We start from the raw sequence: 19,964 nt of genomic DNA, 5'->3' as shown, positions 1-19,964 counted from the left end.
AAAATGTAAACAAAACATAATGCAGTGCATAACAGAGAGATGATTTACAAGGAAAAAAAAAAAATCATCTCGTAAAACTAACTATACATTTGACTTTCTCTCTCAGCTAGGGTATCTGGCCAGGGCCAGGACAAAACCAAGTAATCTCATTCCAAGATAGAAGACACAGTAAGTACCTTTCTGCCCACTATAGGTGATCGGGAACCCCGCCCAGAATTTTTAAGAATGAAATCTACACAAAATTGAGAGGAATGTGAAACTTTATTTCAGCCAAACACACATGTCAATCAGTTATTGCATCTTGTCTAATGTAGTCATGACCAGCCACAGAGTCTCAAATTATCTTGCAATTTGCTATGATGCTTTGCGTAGGGCACTTTTACTTCTTGTTACCCTCTGAGTAGTGCAATGGTGTATACCGCAAAGCACTTTCCACCAGATCTGAATAGACCCGGCTACTCATTCACATTGATTAGACAACCACTTATAATTAAAGGATTTTAATAAACCAAAAGATCATTATTTTTTTTCAAAACATCCAGATTTTTAAAAATTGGTGAACATTTTCATTGTTGGATAGTCGTATTCTGCCCACTCAAGATTATTATCATTGTAGTATTATCAATCCAAGTAACTTTGCTTCAAAGGAAAACATGCCTTTGGATCTGGAGAATTTGAGTATTCTCAGTTTTAATACAGTTGTTTTCCTTCAATGGTTCTATCAGCATATGAAAGATATAAAACCGCATAAAACACACTTAATTCAGCTAAGCAAAAATGGCAATGATCCCCCTTTAAGCAAAGCTACCACAATTGATGTATTTCGAAAGAATAAGTTTATCTTTCACAGAGACCAGCCTGAATTGAAGAAATGTCTGTGATTCGAATCGAAAGTTAAATTTTACACACAAATTGATCTCCAGGACAATTTGTGTAACATATGGAAAATGTCGCTAGTTGTAGTATCATTTAGTAGTGATTATCGTCATTGTCACTATGCTATAATAATACAATGAACATTAACTCCTGATATCCTCTCACCGATCCTTGTTGTTGGTACAATGTTGACATGGGTGTGTGTTGGACACAACGACACGGCCCTTTATTAATTCATCAAATCACATTCAAAAATATTACAAGACAATCAAATTCTAGATTAACAAACATCAGAAAATTGGAAACAACATTGGAAGGTAATACAAAACAAATCACACGAGATAAAAAAAAAAAGAAAAAAAAAGGAGAAAACCCTGACTTACCCAGTCTAATGACGTCAACTGAGGAACATTGAAACATAGAAATTTGAGAAGTAGCTTTTACATCAGCTTAATCTGCTTAAGATGAAAATCTTTCCAAATAAAAGTTTTCAACCCCCCTTATTTGAAAAAAACAATTTTTAGACTATTATACAAGTCAATGCTGAAAAATAAGTTTGCTTTTTATTTTACAACTCTTTAGGTCTGTTAGAGGAAATCGAATGTAAACCTGTTAGTTCATAGGAAAGTGCACCATATCTACTAAATTTTACATTGGTAAAACCACTAATAGTGATTCATTTGTGATGGTTTCCTTTTACAACTAAATACGAGCATAAGAAATATAGCTCGACATTTTGGCAATTTAAGGTTTTACTCTTTTTTTTTCTGAACGCAATAACGAATAACACATTTCATTATTCCATTATTAAATGAAAGGGCACTCTCATCCTCATTTCACATGAACATAAAAGAAACTCCTTACAAATTTTAACTGAACATTGAAATTGAAACCCAGGATGCATCTTAACATTGATGCTGACAGTCAACAGATGGGACGATAGATATCAAAAGAAAAATAAGCAAATTAATGCTCAAGTTGCTGGGCTTTTAAACTGGTAATGGCTGAAAACTGATCCACAAACAAAGGACAAATTGAGTCTTTAATCTCCACCCCAGTATAAGTACCACCATATTGCGATGACTTAGTATGAATACCGTTATGAACAAAGCTCTTTTTTTTTTTAGTCATCCCCAATCACAGGAAATAAATGATAATACAGATCCAAAATCACAATGACAAACAAACAACGTCAAACAATATAATTGTTATATAAGTAGATTATAGAAAAATCTTACAATTGTGTGATGAAAATAACATAATTGCATGTTTTTAACCAACAGTAATACCTGCTTTGATTGAATCTCTATTCCTCATAAGCACACTATACAAATCATTAATAAAGAGGAGTTATACAATTCAAGCTCTTCATCATATTAAATAATGAGTTTGTTTAAATATAAAATACTTAATCTAGAAGCAAAATAAAATTTTTCTACATAAAGAAACAACATCGAAATTGTACTTACTTTAAACAAAAGAAAAGAACAGTGTGCGCTGTTGGTAAGAAAAGTTCTATGACAAAGCATTGGCGACACAAGGATTTTAAATAATTAAAGATTAATATTAAGTGTGTAACCTTGGCACTTAGGATAGACAGAGAAAGAGACAAAGCAGCCATTAACAAGAACATTAAATGGATTTATAACTCCTGGTTGTTTATGAAGAAATATAATAATGAGTACATACAAATATGGCAAATGACGGATGGGTGTAATGATACATTGTACATCAAACATGTTCTGAATACCAAGCATACGTCATTGATTCATTCAAAACGGGTTCTGAATGTAATATCCATGAATTCTATACTTTGATAGCCAAAAAATCTACGGTTTTTATTTCATATTTATATGTATAAAAAAAAGATTGAGTTTAAGTTTATTTTGTTTGGAATAATTTATAGAGTATTTTTTGCTTAATTGCTTTAAAAGACAAAGGACACGATATTTTAAAGTGTCACTGATGAGCAAAAGGTCTATTTAAAGTGATGATGTAATATAAAGATTGTGACCAGTGATAAGAGATAAATACGCATTTACTGAACCAAGCCAAAGTGCTTCGTATGAAATGCAGCAGAGGTCATGAGGTCAAGTACTAAAGTCTGAGAGATATCGAATTCAATCAGATACATTTATCTACTTTTAAAAATGATACTGATTATCAAAAAGGCCAAATCATTCTACTGTTTGAACCAAATGTATTTTCATTCTACAGATGATAGTTCACCGATCAAGATCCAATACATTTTAAGATTCGAGTCCTTTCCCAACATCTATCTTCATATGAGTATTGACCAGTCACAGATCAAGGTTTAATCATTTGTAAGAAATGTTGAACAAGGAGCGCTGGACATCATTTAAGTAAATGAAAGACAAAATAGTTTTATGCGGATAACAACTATTGCTCAGGCACAGAGAGAATTTTACCTTGGTAATATAGATCAAAATTTTTTAAAATTTACCCTCACACACACACACACACGCATTTAATCTCAAATGATAACAGTCAGCTCATCACAAGATACCATCCATTTCACCAAACCAACAATAAATGGAATTTCTCCATAACATTTGACAAAAAAAAAAACATCATTGCATTTTTTCAATCTTATCTATCCATGCATACATAAGACAAAAAGCAGTTAATTATCAATAAAAATTATATATATTTCAATGTATATATTCATTTCGCCATATACTATTATTTAGTTGCTGTTTTTTTCCTTCTCTATTTTTGAGACTAAAAAGGAAAAGAAAAAGAAACCAAAAAGTGATCCACTTGTACTTATCAAAATGTAAAAAGGTAAAAAGTCGGAACAGCAAAAAATGTAAATTTCATGGTTTAAAGATAGTTGAGAGCAATGCCTTTAAACTTCTAATAAATTTCATATAATTTGACAGGGTTTTTTCTATAAACCAAAATTTCCATCCTGCCCACCTTTAAACCTTTAAAGGATTTAAAAAAAAAAAAAAGAATATTATGAAAATCAAATCCAATTTAGCTTTAAAGCTGTGCTTTATTTCATTTAAATAAAAAAATAAACCGACTCCCCCACCCCCAACAACACAAAAATAAATAAAAACAAATTCAAACAAACAAACAAACAAAAGTTGAATTTAGACAGATTCATATCCTGTCTTCCTGGTCCTCTTGCGTCCGATGAGGTAGGCAATGAGCACAATGACCACAAGACCAGCAAGGGCAGCCCCAACGGCAATAGGGACGATACTGTTGGTATCTGCATCAGCAGAACATTCCAGGCCTGAAACAAAACATGACATTCCAGTTGAATCAAAATCTTGTACAAAATTTTTTTATGCAAATAGTTGAATTGAAGACCAGTTTTCCTGTTCATTTTTTTTTTTATAATTGTAGGTAAATTTCTGATATATATTTCCATTCTGCCTGTCCTCAACTCATTGTATAATACGACAGGATTTTTGAGTGTGCAATGCATTCAAATTCTTGAGCCTATAATGCCCACTATATTATTAAAAGTGGTTAGATAATTTTTGATCAATACCTTTTAGTAATTTACCACTAATTTTATTTCCCATCTAAAAATTATTTGCTGGTCAATCAGATGTACGTTTTGAGAAAATCAAAGCGGTTTTTTTCCTTCCCAATATTTGTGATTCCTATAAACAAAAATAAACTTTCATTTGAAATCATTAAATTCTATGCATGTACTTAACTTCTACATGTTGAGAAAAATTCATCAGAAATAAATTGCTGGTCATTTCAAATGGATCTTTAAGACCAGTTAAAAAAAATATTGAATTTAAAAAAATATTTCTTTCAATGCAGAAAATGATTCTCAGCCCTATCGTTCAATTCAACAATAAAGAAATTTGATTTTCACTTTTAACAAAAAAAAACCTTTAATCTCAAGTTCAAAATCTTTACACAAACAACTCAGCAATCATTGTAAAAAAAAACATTTAATGACTTTGTTTTTTATTTGTTTTTAAGAGTTTTATGGCGCTTGCAACACATAAAGGTCATGTCAGAGCCAGTAAAAAGGAAGAAAATAGGATAGTAAAAAGGTCTGGAATTACAATTAAAGCACTCAAGAAAAAGTAAGACAAAAGGGGATTGGTTCAAAAAGGGAATAGATGGAGATTCCAAAAGCACACTATCATTGTACTTAGTCTGAGATCACCTCAATGTCTCATCCTGATACAAGCACAAGCCCCCACTAAGAGGAACACATTCAATGTCTACAAATCACAAATGTAAAAATTTTAAAAATAATACAGTGCATACAGATAGATCACAAGACAAATATTATCTTCCAAAACCTATAACTATATATTTGACTGTTTCCCGCCCAGCAAGGGTATCTGGCAAGAGCCAGGAAGAAACCAAGTAATCTCATTCCAAGACAAAGATAGAAAGCATGTTGGAAAACAGAAATAGGGGGATAGACGACGCAGTAAGTGCCTCCCTGCCCATGATGGGAGATCATGAACCCCACCCACTTTAATGACTTTCTTCAACTTCAAAATTATTGATTTACCCATTATGATGTAAGCACGCCTATCACTTGTTCTTATCAAATCCATTCCATATCTACACTCAAATTTTATTTTAAAAATCGAATTCGATCAATTCCTATTTTCTCTCACTAATTTTTAACTATTTTTTTTTTGGTCAAGAAAATGGGAAAATTTGGTTAGTTTGATTCTGCTAGTTAGCGCATCAGATTTTGGTTTGATCAGCCCAGGCCTACAATAATGCAATCAAGAGGCTTGGTACATATTACTTTCTGAAATGATAGGTAACCATAGATTATTACTTTGTTTTTGTCATTTTGTCTGTGTGTGGCACGGCCTCTAATTCACATCTTTTTTTTTGGAGATAAATCATTCTTAAACAGGACAGAAAAGAAATGCTACACTCTAGCTACATTATTTCTAAACGTCATGACAATTATCACAAATATCAAAACTTTCTAATATTATCCCGACAATCAAAATGATCTCATTACTTGTTTTTTATTCCTGTGTTTCTTACTCGATATGGTGCCGGCCGTCAACCGGGGCTACTTAGGCCATCCGGGGTTGCTTAGGCCGCTTAGTGGAATAAAATTGCTTTAAAAAAAAGTTAAATTCATGAATTCTTATTAGATATTTAAAACATAAAAGCTACATGTAATTAATCTTTTAAAATAAGCAATCTTGTTTTCAGGAAATGGCCTAAGTTACCCCTGGTGGCCTAAGTAGCCTCAGTAGACGGTGACAATTATTTTTGTTTTAATTGGTAATATTGTTGTCTTGTTTAGTTTATTTCCCCCTGACTTACAAGTCATCTGTGCTTTGGGGAGTCAATTTATCAGGGGTGAAAATGACTGGTCATAAAAAAAGGATAAAATTTTCCAGCACCTACCCATGCGACTATAACCTATAAATTTGATCTCATTAAAAATTGAATGAGATGCAATCCAAATGTGTCTTGCAGCAATTTCTGACACCACTCGGAGGAATTTCAAAAGTTGAAAGTGTAATTACCACATATGGTGGTTGTAATAGTGGTGGTGTTTGGGATGATGATGTGGTGGTGGTTTCAGTAGTATTGGTGGTGATGATGATGTGATGGTGGTTGTAATAGTAGTGGTAGAGATGACGATGTGGTGGTTGTAGTAGTAGTGGTGATGGGGATGATGATGTGATGGTGGTTGTAGTAGTAGTGGTGATGGGGGTGATGATGTGATGGTGGTTGCAGTAGTAGTGGTAGTGGGGATGATGATGTGATGGTGGTTGCAGTAGTAGTGGTAGTGGGGATGATGATGTGATGGTGGTTGTAGTAGTTGTGGTGGTGGGGATGACGATGTGTTGGTTGTAGTAGTAGTTGTGGTAGGGATGATGTGGTGGTGGTTGTAGTTGTAGTGATGGTGGTAGGGATGACGATGTGTTGGTTGTAGTAGTAGTTGTGGTAGGGATGATGTGGTGGTGGTGGTAGTTGTAGTGATGGTGGTAGGGTTGATGTGGTGGTGGTTGTAGTAGTGGTGGTAGGGATGTTGATGTGGTGGTAATTGTAGTAGAAGTGGTGGTATGGATGTTGATGTGGTGGTAGTTGTAGTAGTAGTAGTGGTGGTTGTAGTAGTAGTGGTGGTAAAGATGATGATGTGATGGTTGTAGTAGTAGTGGTGGTAAAGATGATGATGTGGTGTGGTTGTAGTAGTAGTGGTGGTAAAGATGATGATGTGGTGTGGTTGTAGTAGTAGTTGTGGTATGGATGATTATGTGGTGGTGGTTGCAGAAGTGGTAGGGATGATGTGTTGGTTTTGTAGTAGGAGTTGTGGAAAGGATGACGATGTGGTGGTAGTTGTAGAATGATGATAGGGGAGGTGGTGGTTGTTGTACTAATTGTAGTAGGGATGATGATGTGGTGGTAGTTGTAGAAGTAGTGGTGGTGGTAGGGATGGTGATGTGGTGTTGGTTGTAATAGTAGTGGTGGTGGTAGGGATGGTGATGTGGTGTTGGTTGTAATAGTTGTCGTGTTAGGGATGTTGATGCAGAGGTTGTGGTGAGTCTATTTTATTCTTTTTTTAAATGAAAAAGGCGGAATTGTGATAGTGATTGGCAGAGATAAACCACCATTTAGGAGGCAATCCACCTTTAGGCCAGGATTCTCAGCCCTGATTTATAAGTCAAAATTTGCCTAAACTCGATCATTTTTCTTATGATCCTAATCATTTTCTACACACTTTGACGGTCAAAACAAATCACCAGAAATGAAGACAATAAAAAGATGAAGACCACTAAGAGGGACGATGAAGAAGATTATGATAATGACGATGCTGATGATGACAATGACGACGACACAAATTCTCACCAGTTGTCTTGAAATCAATATCGCCCTTGCTGTTGAATGCCTTGTATTTCAAATCTTGGGTGTTGATGGTGACCTTGAAGTAAATTAAAAAAAAAAAAAAGTTTAAGACGACAGAAAGTATATATGTAATATGTAGCATTTATGGGTCACGTTAGTTTATTAGTGTCAAGGAAGAGGATGAGACACACATATTACAATATCCTTTTCTACTTTTACATTTTAAAAATGTAGCTTTTATCGTTATGATCCTGAATTGAACAATCATAATCCAGTATCGTTTTAACTGGGTTTTTTTTATTTTGGTTAACATTAACCTTACTGATTTTGGGCCCCTCCATGTGTTTTCTTTGAGAAATCCTAAGTTGGGAATGTCTTCTAACAAATATATCTACACTCAGTACATTTTCCTCGAACACATGCTTTTCTCAAACTCATTTGACTGTCCCAAAAAATTTTGATTATTCCAGACATAAGCACAGTTCCCCACTAAGAGGAACACACTCAAATGTTTACACATCATATATAGTATATCAACAAAACAATACATTGAATAACAGACAGATAATTTACAAGACAAAAAAAAAAAAAAAAAAATAATCATCTCCCAAAACTGTAACTATACATGTGACTGATTCCCTGCCAGGGCCAGGACAAAACCAAGTAATCACATTCCAAGACCAAGACAGAAAGCAAGGTGGAAAACATAGGGGGATAGAAGATACAGCAAATACCTCCCTGCCCACTATGGAAGGTCGGAAACCCTATCAAAGTTTATCTAATAATAATAATAATAATAATAATAATAATAATAATAATAATAATAATAATAATAATAATAATAATAATAATAATAATAATAATAATAATAATATTTTTTTATTTCATTCTTTCGGAAATTCTTTGTACAGACCAGTGGTACATAATAAAAATTCAAATAAATATTTGCATACATCACAAAGTATCAGTAGTAAAATTAATGTATATGGGCTTTAGAATTAAGAAAAATAGTCTATGGGTCTGAATCTTAGAATTTCTAACACTCCAACCCCCATATAAAACTATCACCAAAAAAAAAATCATGAAATACGTTTCGGATTTCCTTATGTGGCAGAAAATCGGAAACATTGTATTGCTAAAAAAAAAAAAAAAAAAAAAAAAAAATTTCGAAGAAAATAATACAATTAAAAAATGAGTGTATACAACTCAACATCTGAAATACAAGATGACATCAGATTTCATGTAAAAAAAACAAAAATGGATTAAATCCAGTTCCGTAAACCCAATGGCTTAATTTTGTTTTTCTTAGAATGCATTAAAACCTCAACTATAGTTAAAACACTCACATCCCCATTCTCCTTCTCAAGCTTTGATTTGCAGACATATCCATTATTGTTGGCCTTCATGTAGTCCTTGCTGGTTTTAAAGTCCACATACGTGGTATTACCTGTCAACCGAGTGAAAAAAAAAAAAGGGAGGGATTGACAATTACTGTATGTTTCTTTGATAATTGAAATAAGTGGATAAAATAAAAATTATCGCACAAATTAAATGAATAAAGCAAACAAAGAAAATGACAACAAGAGAGTAACAACATGAACATAAATATACAGTGTGACACTTTGTAACAGAAATACAGTGTGACACTTTGTAACAGAAATATACATGTGACACTTTGTAACAGAAATCCCTGCAGACTTTCCTTTCTATAAAATACTTTTAGAAAGTTTTGTGAGTCTAATGATATGAATAAGGGTAAAAAAACTTAAGCTTCTATATAGAGTAATATCCACTAATTGTGCTCAAAGTGCTTTACAAGGGGTCCCAAGCCAACAGCAACAATTAACGTGTAGGACGAGATATGCCTTTTAGGCGATATATTTTTTTTCTCCAACAGAATGCTGTTAACGGCCAGGTACTCATTTTACACCTGAGTATGATGACAGAGTGTGAGTATAGAACCTTTTCCAAGAACTCAACTTAATAAATGAAATATAAATAATAATTAACTTTATGATGTAAGACTATACTGTAGATGTTTATTTTGGGGTTTTTTTGGTTTCCTTTTTCTCCTTAAAATAGGATGCACAAATCCTCTTCCACAAAAACCACGATGGACCTCGCATAGAAAAGGCTTTTTTTTTTTGTACTTTCCACATTTTGCAAACAGGCAAATCACTTACCCTGCTTCACAGCATCAGGAAAGTGATTGTCCAGGATGTATTTGAACATAATGTCAGACACGTGGTAGTTGTCCTTGCCATCTTTCTTGAAGGTAAATTTCAATTCCCATTCTTTATAAAACTTGATTGCCAGAGTCTGGTTGTCACTGCCGCATGTCCCATCGGTGGTATATTCCGTTGGGATAGGAACATCAACGGTTACATTGCCTTTACCCTTCTGGAGAAGAAAGTGAATATGAAGAAATGAGAAATGTTTAGCTTCGAGAAATAACAGGAGACAAATGACTGTTGATGTTTTGAATTTGCCCTTTATAAAATGTATTTCGCATTGAAAAAACCCTAGACAAAAGCAGTAACAAGAAAGACAACATAATGCAGTTTACATTGTCAATGAGATGTCAAGACAAAGCAGTACAGTGCCAGGGATTGAAAAGAAAAGATAAAGGGAAGTAAAATTTAATACATTAAAACTATACAATTTCAATCTCTTCTTAGAATAATTGGCCATTCTAACTCTAGAATGAAATTTGACAGAGCGGTGAATGACCCACGCTTGACATTAGACTTCATAGACTTGCCAAAAGTGCTAATCTTAACTATGGAATGGAGATCAATACAAAAAAAAAACCCCAGAAAAAAAAATCAAAATACTTGTCAACAACACATCAAATGCCACAACGCAGATCTGACCCACATGAATGGAGAGCAACAGGAAGAGGTCAATACCTTCAAATACCCAAGTACCACCTTTACCAAAGATAGAAAATCAACATCAGACATAGAATTAGAATAGCAATGGCCAAACTAAATCAAATTTGGAAGAGAGGGAGTTTCACTATTCCAATAAAACTGAAGATATTCAAATCACTAATTCTATTGCTAGTTTCATATGGCTACTAAAGCTGGATACTTGTCAGCAGAGTTCAGGAAGATGCTACAGCCCCTCCAGAATAAATGTCACACAAAACTCCCTGGCATTTCCTGGAAAGACCATAAAAATGAATATTTGCTCAATAAAAAGGAACACTGACAGGTTGACACGAGCCCATACTTGCCATCATCAAAAAGAGAAAGTTCTCATGGTTTGGTCATGTAATGTCTCAATGGCCAAAACGATATTACAAGGCACACTAGGAGGAGGGATGAAAAAAGGTTGACAAACAAGGACTGGGTTAACAACATCAAAGAATGGACAAGGATGGACAGTCCCCACTCTCATTTGCAAGACAGAAAACATATATGGTACCAAATAGCTGCAGGATCAGCTCTCATGTCTCCTCTACAATAAACATGGTCAGGAAACTGAGATAAAGTGATTTGAGGTGTACTATTAAAGGACAAGATTAAACTGTTTAGTCTGACCTGATTAAGATGAAAAAGAAATTTGCAGCTGACCCACACAAAAACAAACGACTACACTTATCCGTTTCCAATAGCAGGAACTGAAAAAAAAAATCCACTTCCACTACATATTTTCACCATTCTATCAGAAAGGCTTACAATCTTTGAAACATCCCCAATGGGGTCAAAGTAACCCATAAATTACCAGATATGAAGTGAGTAGAAAAGTGCCAGAAGACAATAGAGAATAAAAAATTTTTTCGCGGCGGTGGTGGGGTTTGAACCTGCGACCTTATTGGTACGACAACTCCGCCTGGCAGGTGAGAGCGTGGCTCTACCGTGTAAGCTATCCACGAACACAAAAATATTCGTTTCAAACCCAAAGTCATTTCTAGATCCCTCTCTCACCCACTTCTTGAGATCGCCGATTCGTTCGCCACCATCGCGAAGTAATTTTGACCAGCAGTTAAGCTTAATAGCCAATATTCTCATCACAAACATATAACATAGAAACGATTGAGACATTGAGTATGCTCCGGTGTATGGGGTGAATTTTTAATTCAGAAAAGTGAGTGGAGCAGGCACTTATGTTGGTAACAACAAGATATGAAGTGAGTAGAAAAGTGCCAGAAGACAATAGAGAATAAAAAATTTTTTCGCGGCGGTGGTGGGGTTTGAACCTGCGACCTTATTGGTACGACAACTCCGCCTGGCAGGTGAGAGCGTGGCTCTACCGTGTGAGCTATCCACGAACACAAAAATATTCGTTTCAAACCCAAAGTCATTTCTAGATCCCTCTCTCACCCACTTCTTGAGATCGCCGATTCGTTCGCCACCATCGCGAAGTAATTTTGACCAGCAGTTAAGCTTAATAGCCAATATTCTCATCACAAACATAAATTACCAGTATGCCTCAGACCACACATAGAGTAATAATTAATAAACAATTTAATTAGGCTTCAAAAATCACAGATACCTACCCAGAATTTTGGTATTGGCAAAGAAAAGTAGGGTCAAGTAACTCAATGAATTCTGAAATTTCCTTTTGTTATATTTAATGGCATATGATACACCCACCTTTTCGTATTTGATGGAGAAGTCAATTTTGGCAATCATCTGTATACAAGTCAAATTGCCGGATGTGCCATTGTACGTGTTCGTGGGTACCTTAGGAGGGGCTGGGGTAGTCGTAGTAGGCTTAGGAGTAGGAGTGGAGGTGGACTTGGGAGTGGATGTTGACTTGGCGGTGGTGGTGGTGGTGCGGTCAGTCTTGACGGTGGTGGTGGTGGTGGGATTAGTCTTGACAGTGGTGGTGGATGGAGTCTGGGCCAGAGTCCCACTGAAGCTGGCGGATACAACTGTTGAAAGAAAAGAAAAAGTCGAGTGTTCATTTTTATTTTTATAAAATATAAAAAGCATTTTTTGGTGACAATGGTCAAGCACGCTACACTTGTCAATATAGATGGTAATATATCAGTTGTAAGGGAACATAGAGCATCCTAGAGTAGAATATATTAGAGGGAAAAGTTGTAAGGGAACATAGACATTAATCTAAGACTGGTCTCCACATGATAATCTTTTAAAATTATTTTTTTTAATTTGATGCATAATGATGCATTCTGGGTATAGAGCGGACACATCATTCCTAGGTATTGTGGCTAATTGATCCTTGGGTCAAATATCTTGATTCCATTTTGATGGTATACATTATCATAACATGGAAATACCACTAATCTGACCCTGTCGTTTTTGAATTCTGGAGACAAAAAGTTGTAAAATTTGCCACCTTCTGCAATGCATCCATTAAGAAAAAAAAAGTTTTGGGCAAATCTGCAAACTTTAAAGTTTTAGGGGAATTTTCAAAAATAATTGTTATAAGTGAAGGTGTACTGATTTGAATACTTTTGAAAAAATAGTTCTCTCTCTCTCTCTCTCTCTCTCTCTCTCTCTCTCACACACACACACACACACATACACTACCATGCACACACGAATACAATGACGATTGAACAGACTGTTGGCGCAGCTGTATTTTTAAATATTGGTAATAACAATAAATAATTGTTTTGTAAAAAAAACCCCCCGCAAACCAGGAAATAAATTTCTGGATTGGAAATGACAAGTTTTCAATGAATAGCAATTGCAGGTAATAATAATAATAATAATAATAATAATAATAATAATAATAATAATAATAATAATAATAATAATAATAATAATAATAATAATAATAATAATAATAATAATAATAATAATAATAATGATGATGATGGCAATGATGATGATGATGATGACGTGATGATAATAGAAGGGGAACGAGAAGGAGATGAAGGAGGAGGAGGAGGAGGAAGAGAAGAAGAAGAAGAAGAAGAAGAAGAAGAAGAAGAAGAAGAAGAAGAAGAAGAAGAAGAAGAAGAAGAAGAAGAAGAAGAAGAAGAAGAAGAAGAAGAAGAAGAAGAAGAAGAAGGAGAAGAAGAAGGAGAAGAAGGAGAAGAAGAAGGAGAAGAAGGAGAAGAAGAAGGAGAAGAAGGAGAAGAAGAAGGAGAAGAAGAAAAAGAAGAAGGAAAAAAAAAAGAAGAAGAAAAGGAGGAGTTTTGTTTTTGTTTTTAAGGGTTTTACGGCGCTTGCAACACATTTAGTTTATATTAGTAAAAAGGAAGAAAATGTGATAGTAAAAAGTTCTAGAATTACAATTAAAGCACCCAATAAAAAGTAAAACATAGAGGAACTGGGAACAAATAGGGATCAGATGTATATTCCAAGAGCATACCACCAATGTGCTTAGTTAGAGATCACCTATAAGTCTCATCCGGACACAAGCACAAAATCCAACAAAGAGGAATACACTCAAATGCTTACATTATACATTCAAAATAACATATAATAATACATAACAGAGAGATGATTTACAAGGAAAAAAAATATCATCTCCGAAAACCATAACTATACATTTGACTGTTTTCCTCCCAGCTAGAGTCTCCGGTCAGGGCCACGCCAGGACAAAACCAAGAAATCTCATTCCAAGACAAAGACAGAAAGCATGTTGGAAAACAGAAATAGGTAAGGACACAGTAAGTACCTCCCTGCCCACTATGGGAGGTCAGGAACCCCTCCCAGGAGGAGGAGGAGGAGAAGAAGAAGAAGAAAATATAGTGAAAAAAACGTAAATATGCGTTGTGACATAATATCGTGGCCTCCTATCCTATTACTATCTGTGTGATATTGGTGATAAGATAAGAGTTCATCAATTGTTATAACAACATCGATCACCGCAATAACATTGCTAATAATAATATACGTTCCAACCGATTTATATTTCATATCGAATCCACCCCTGCCCCCTTAAATCCTATGATGTAATTCCAATCGTCATATTTGTTAAGGATTCAGTTTATACTGAATCACGACGTAAGTTATATATATATATATATATATATATATATATATATATATATAATATATATATATATATATATATATATATATATATATATATATATATATAAATTATTGTTTACTTCTATATTACTGTTTCATCCACAAGGGCTATCTACGGGAAGTGAGTGGAATCGTTATTGCAGATTATTATATATATATATATATATATATATATATATATATATATATATATATATATATATATATATATATATATATATATATATATATATGATAACTTACAAGGTGAATTATAGTCTCACCATGATGATGAGTATGACGATAATGACGACGATGATGATGATGATGCTTAAAGCTGACTATGACCCGCTCAATGCGTTTCACAGTGCACCCCCTCCCCTCCCTCCGAGACCACATGAAGATATGTCCATTTCATAATATTATATTATGATGTCCCTGCCTTTTGTCGTGGTTGCGCTCTTAAATTGTCGGTCCTTTCCCATAGCCACATCCGAGTCAACAGGGACAATGTGTAGTTAAATTACATTAAGGACACATCGCAAGGTCCGGAAACGAGCGATCACAACTTATACGTTATGGCTCTGTTTTCAGAGCAAAATAATCTACTCTTTAAAAAAAAACATAGGGTCGGGGTCAAAATTCTTCTTTACAACCCATGTTAAATATTTGCCAAGGAGCACAGAATTACTGGCAAATTTAAAAATGACATAATTACATACACTTTTTACAGATTGATATACGAGTAACTTGCAAAGCTTTGATTTTGTTTTTATAAATTAAGGGTAATTCTATAACCCGTTGACTCATGATTATTTATAAAATCTCCGTCCATTTGATGTTGTGAATCGCCATCGGACCGCCCTGTTGCCAGATTCATTTGCGCGCATCTACAGACTAAATTACCGTATTGATTTTGATCGTTGATGACTCAGCAGATTCGTCTCGATCTATGTTAATTTCCATAATGCAGTAGTATAATAATTAAAATATATGAGCGTCTGTTCATGATAGCCTTATATTTCCCAGCAAATATTGCGATTCTCCACTTGTAAATGATTTTTTAACTAGAAGCCATATTTGTCTTTATGTCTAAGGGTTTTACGGCGCTTGCAACACATAAAGGTCATATCATCGCCAGTAAAAAGGAAGAAAATGGGACGGTAAAAAGTTATAGAATTACAATTAAAGCATCCAAGAAAAGGTAAGACAAAGGGGAATTGGTTCAAATAGGAAACAGATGTAGATTCCAAGAGCACACTATCGAAGTACTTAGTTCGAGATCATCTAAAATTCTCATCCAGACAAACAAGCACAGGTCCCAACTAAGAGGGATACACTCAAATGTTTACAAATCATATATAATATGTAAACAAAACAATACCGTGTATAACAGATGATTTATAAGAAAAAAAAATAATCTCCCAAAACTTTGTTTCCCTCTCAGCTAGGGTATCCAGCCAGGGCCTGGACAAAACCAAGTAATCTCATTCCAAGACAAAGACAGAAAGCATGTTGGAAAACAGATATAGGGGGATAAAAGACGCAGTAAGTGCCTCCTTGTCCGCTAATGGAGGTAAGGAACCCCACCCAGGAAGCCATATTTCATCAAGGTGAATCCACGGCGAAATACAATGGTTTCTAAGAAATTCTGCATTGGGAACACAATATTATCAGCTTTGGTCGTATCTCTTTGATCACAACATTACATGATCATAGCAAGTAACATGACAAGTGTGTTCATGTAGGTACTATGATTGTGTATGATATGGCTTTATCTTCCGCTTGTGTGTAAACTAATTCGTACATTCAAGTGCGGACACACTGAATTCATGTTGACAGATCGAAATCGACTATAGCTGCACACCTCTCGTCGGCAATTCGCTATCTTTACAGACAAAGCTGATATGGGTGGGGCGGTCATAGCCGTCATCAATGGTAACAATGGAGTACCAGCAACCAGCGCATTCCCATGGCTACAATCACAACAGATTCTCCTGACAACAACACGATTACTGCCCTCAAGACATGTGAGCAGCTTGATAGAATTCCCATTAATGTTGCTTACAGGTCAATTAGAACGCCACAAAAACTCAACACAATTTTCAAAGCGAAAGAGAAGCTGAAGACCACAGTAAAACCAATCATTTACAAGCAAAGCGACTGTTTAAATACCAGGGCCCGGTTGATGAGATATAAAATTTTTCATGCGCAGTCGAAAAAAAAATATAAATAAAAAATTTTTTTTAAAAATTAAAAAAAAAAAAAAAAAAAAAACAGGTCTTAGTTGAGATGCAGGTAATAATGGGAAGAAAAAGTCAGGATTAAGTCATTTCATAAAACCGAAAAACTTTTAAGTCAACGGTCGGGGGTGTCTCTGGTGCAGTATTGATGCTATTGCTTTTGATATTGATAAAAACATACTAAAAAAAACAAAAAACAAAACAAAAAACAAAAAAAGACAAACAACTAAATATCATCTCTTCAGATCGAAATTATTCAGAGATGATTGCTTTTTGTAGAGACAAAAAAAAGGCACCTCTAAATATCTTGATACAGCCTTACAATTTCTTAAAAAGGACATTGAAAATGGCTTTTTTTCTTATGGACAAATGTTGAAATGCATCATCCATTATGTTACAATGCATCCAGCTGCCACGCCCCCCCCCCCCCCCCCCCCCCCCACAAATAATTTTTTTTTTAAAGAGCAGACACGTTACAAAAACTCGTTACATTGATATCGAACTATGAACATTTTGAGGTCCTTACTAAAAAAAAAATGATTTTCCATTATGAACAATGAGACCATACAATTTGGGTTATCAGGCCTGTGTTTGGTGGATGTTTTTTTGTTGTTGTTTTTTTTGTATGTGTTGTTTTATCATAATTTTTTTTATTTTGGGTAGTCTTTTTGTTGTTGTAGTAGTTGTTGTTGTATTCTATTTTGTTTCCTTTGCTCTGTTTTGTTTTGTTGTTTGTTTTGCTTTTATTTTTTTGTTGAGATTTTTTAAAGCGCATCAGCTGTGATAGCCATTTTGAATTAGTCAATCGATTGAGGGGAAATACATGCATTTTGAATAAGTCAATCGATTGAGGGGAAATAGATGCTTATAACATGAATCCATCAAGAGGATAATCCCCCCACCTTTTTGATTCGATTTCTTGACGACAGCAGTAACAGCTGGGTGGACGGGTGATTCTGCCCAACCTGGCACACGCATGTACTTCCTTTACTATTACAGTTTTCTTATAATATTCCTTTTATGGATATCCGCCCATCGCTGTAACTGTAAGTAATAACCAGGTCTGTTGTTGTAAGCCTTATCATCACACGGTGACTGCTTACCACAGTGTGGGGTAGCTATAATCAACAACTTGGGCGAAGGGCCAAAATCCTTTGGTATGAGTCATTGACACTAATCTGCTTAAGTTTTGTTTGTCGTCTTCCATCTTCTGGTTTCAAAGTTTTCATCGACGTCCCAATCACACAAATGATGTTTTAAACAATACTACTACCACTACCACTTACTACTACTACTACTACTACCACTACCACTTACTACTACTACTACTACCACTACCACTAGCACTTACTACTACAACAACTACTACTACTACTACTACTACTACTACTACTACTACTACTACTACTACTAATAATAATAATAATAATAATAATAATAATAATAGTACGGGGCGTTGTGTCTTTGGGTAATTGTTTTTGTTTGTTATAAAGTGTTTTACGGCATTGCGATACATTTAGGCAATGCCAGCGCCAGTAAAAAGGAAGAAAATGGGATAGTCAAAAGATTCTAGATTTGCAAATAACGCATCCAAAGAAAAGTAAGACCCGGAGAATTTGTTCAAATAAGGGAACAGATGTAGATTCCAAGAGCATACCATCAATGTAATTAATTTGAGATCACTAAAAGTCTCACCCAGACACAAGCACAGGATCCGACTAGTATAACACACTCAAATGCTTACACTCTAAATTCAAAACATAAAATGTAACAATACATAACAGAGAGATGATTTACAACGAAAAAAGAAATTTCATCTCCCAAAACTATAACAATTTTGACTGTTTCTCTCCTAGCCAAGGACTCTGTCCAGGGAAAGGACAAAACCAAGTAATCTCATTCTAAGGCAAAGGCAAAAAGCAATAGGAAAACAAATATAGAGGTATAGAAGACGCGATAAGCGATCTGGTAACAACAAGAGATGAAGTGAGTAGAAAAGTGCCAGAAGACAATAGAGAATAAAAAATTTTTCGCGGCGGTGGTGGGGTTTGAACCTGCGACCTTATTGGTACGACAACTCCGCCTGGCAGGTGAGAGCGTGGCTCTACCGTGTGAGCTATCCACGAACACAAAAATATTCGTATCAAACTCAGGTCATTTCTAGAACTCTCTCTCTCACCCACTTCTGGAGATCGCGGGCTCGCTCGCCAACCAACCATCGCGAAGTTACTTGACCAGCAGTTAAGCTTAATAGCCAATATTCTCAACACAAACATATAACATAGAAACGATTGAGACATTGAGTATGCTCCGGTATATGGGGTGAATTTTTAATTCAGAAAAGTGAGTGGAGCAGGCACTTATGTTGGTAACAACAAGAGATGAAGTGAGTAGAAAAGTGCCAGAAGACAATAGAGAATAAAAATTTTTTCGCGGCGGTGGTGGGGTTTGAACCTGCGACCTTATTGGTACGACAACTCCGCCTGGCAGGTGAGAGCGTGGCTCTACCGTGTGAGCTATCCACGAACACAAAAATATTCGTATCAAACTCAGGTCATTTCTAGAACTCTCTCTCTCACCCACTTCTGGAGATCGCGGGCTCGCTCGCCAACCAACCATCGCGAAGTTACTTGACCAGCAGTTAAGCTTAATAGCCAATATTCTCAACACAAACATATAACATAGAAACGATTGAGACATTGAGTATGCTCCGGTATATGGGGTGAATTTTTAATTCAGAAAAGTGAGTGGAGCAGGCACTTATGTTGGTAACAACAAGAGATGAAGTGAGTAGAAAAGTGCCAGAAGACAATAGAGAATAAAAAATTTTTCGCGGCGGTGGTGGGGTTTGAACCTGCGACCTTATTGGTACGACAACTCCGCCTGGCAGGTGAGAGCGTGGCTCTACCGTGTGAGCTATCCACGAACACAAAAATATTCGTATCAAACTCAGGTCATTTCTAGAACTCTCTCTCTCACCCACTTCTGGAGATCGCGGGCTCGCTCACCTGCCAGGCGGAGTTGTACCAATAAAGTCGCAGGTTCAAACCCCACCACCGCCGCGAAA

General features: G+C 35.3%; 1 protein-coding gene across 2 annotated transcripts in view; it reads right to left on the bottom strand.

Annotated features, from left to right (window-relative positions):
• Window positions 1–242: 242 nt before the first annotated feature.
• Window positions 243–19,964, bottom strand: part of LOC144980979 (LAMP family protein lmp-1-like) — a 35,435-nt gene continuing 15,713 nt past the window's right edge. For both annotated transcript variants that reach the window (XM_078929010.1, XM_078929011.1), the window contains exons 3-7: window positions 12,315–12,595; window positions 9,897–10,113; window positions 9,060–9,160; window positions 7,717–7,789; window positions 243–4,141 (exon numbers count right to left, since the gene is read on the bottom strand). In XM_078929010.1, coding sequence (XP_078785136.1) covers window positions 3,996–4,141; window positions 7,717–7,789; window positions 9,060–9,160; window positions 9,897–10,113; window positions 12,315–12,595 — 818 coding nt within the window. In that variant the 3' untranslated portion in view covers window positions 243–3,995. The remainder of the gene's footprint in view (window positions 4,142–7,716; window positions 7,790–9,059; window positions 9,161–9,896; window positions 10,114–12,314; window positions 12,596–19,964) is intronic.

This window comes from Berghia stephanieae, chromosome 10, assembly GCF_034508935.2.
Source record: "Berghia stephanieae isolate SIO BIC M18660-M18661 chromosome 10, UCSD_Bste_1.3, whole genome shotgun sequence".
NCBI lineage: Eukaryota > Metazoa > Mollusca > Gastropoda > Nudibranchia > Aeolidiidae > Berghia > Berghia stephanieae.
The sequence above is the reverse complement of the archived record's forward strand: the minus strand, read 5'-3'. Positions and strand labels throughout refer to the sequence as shown.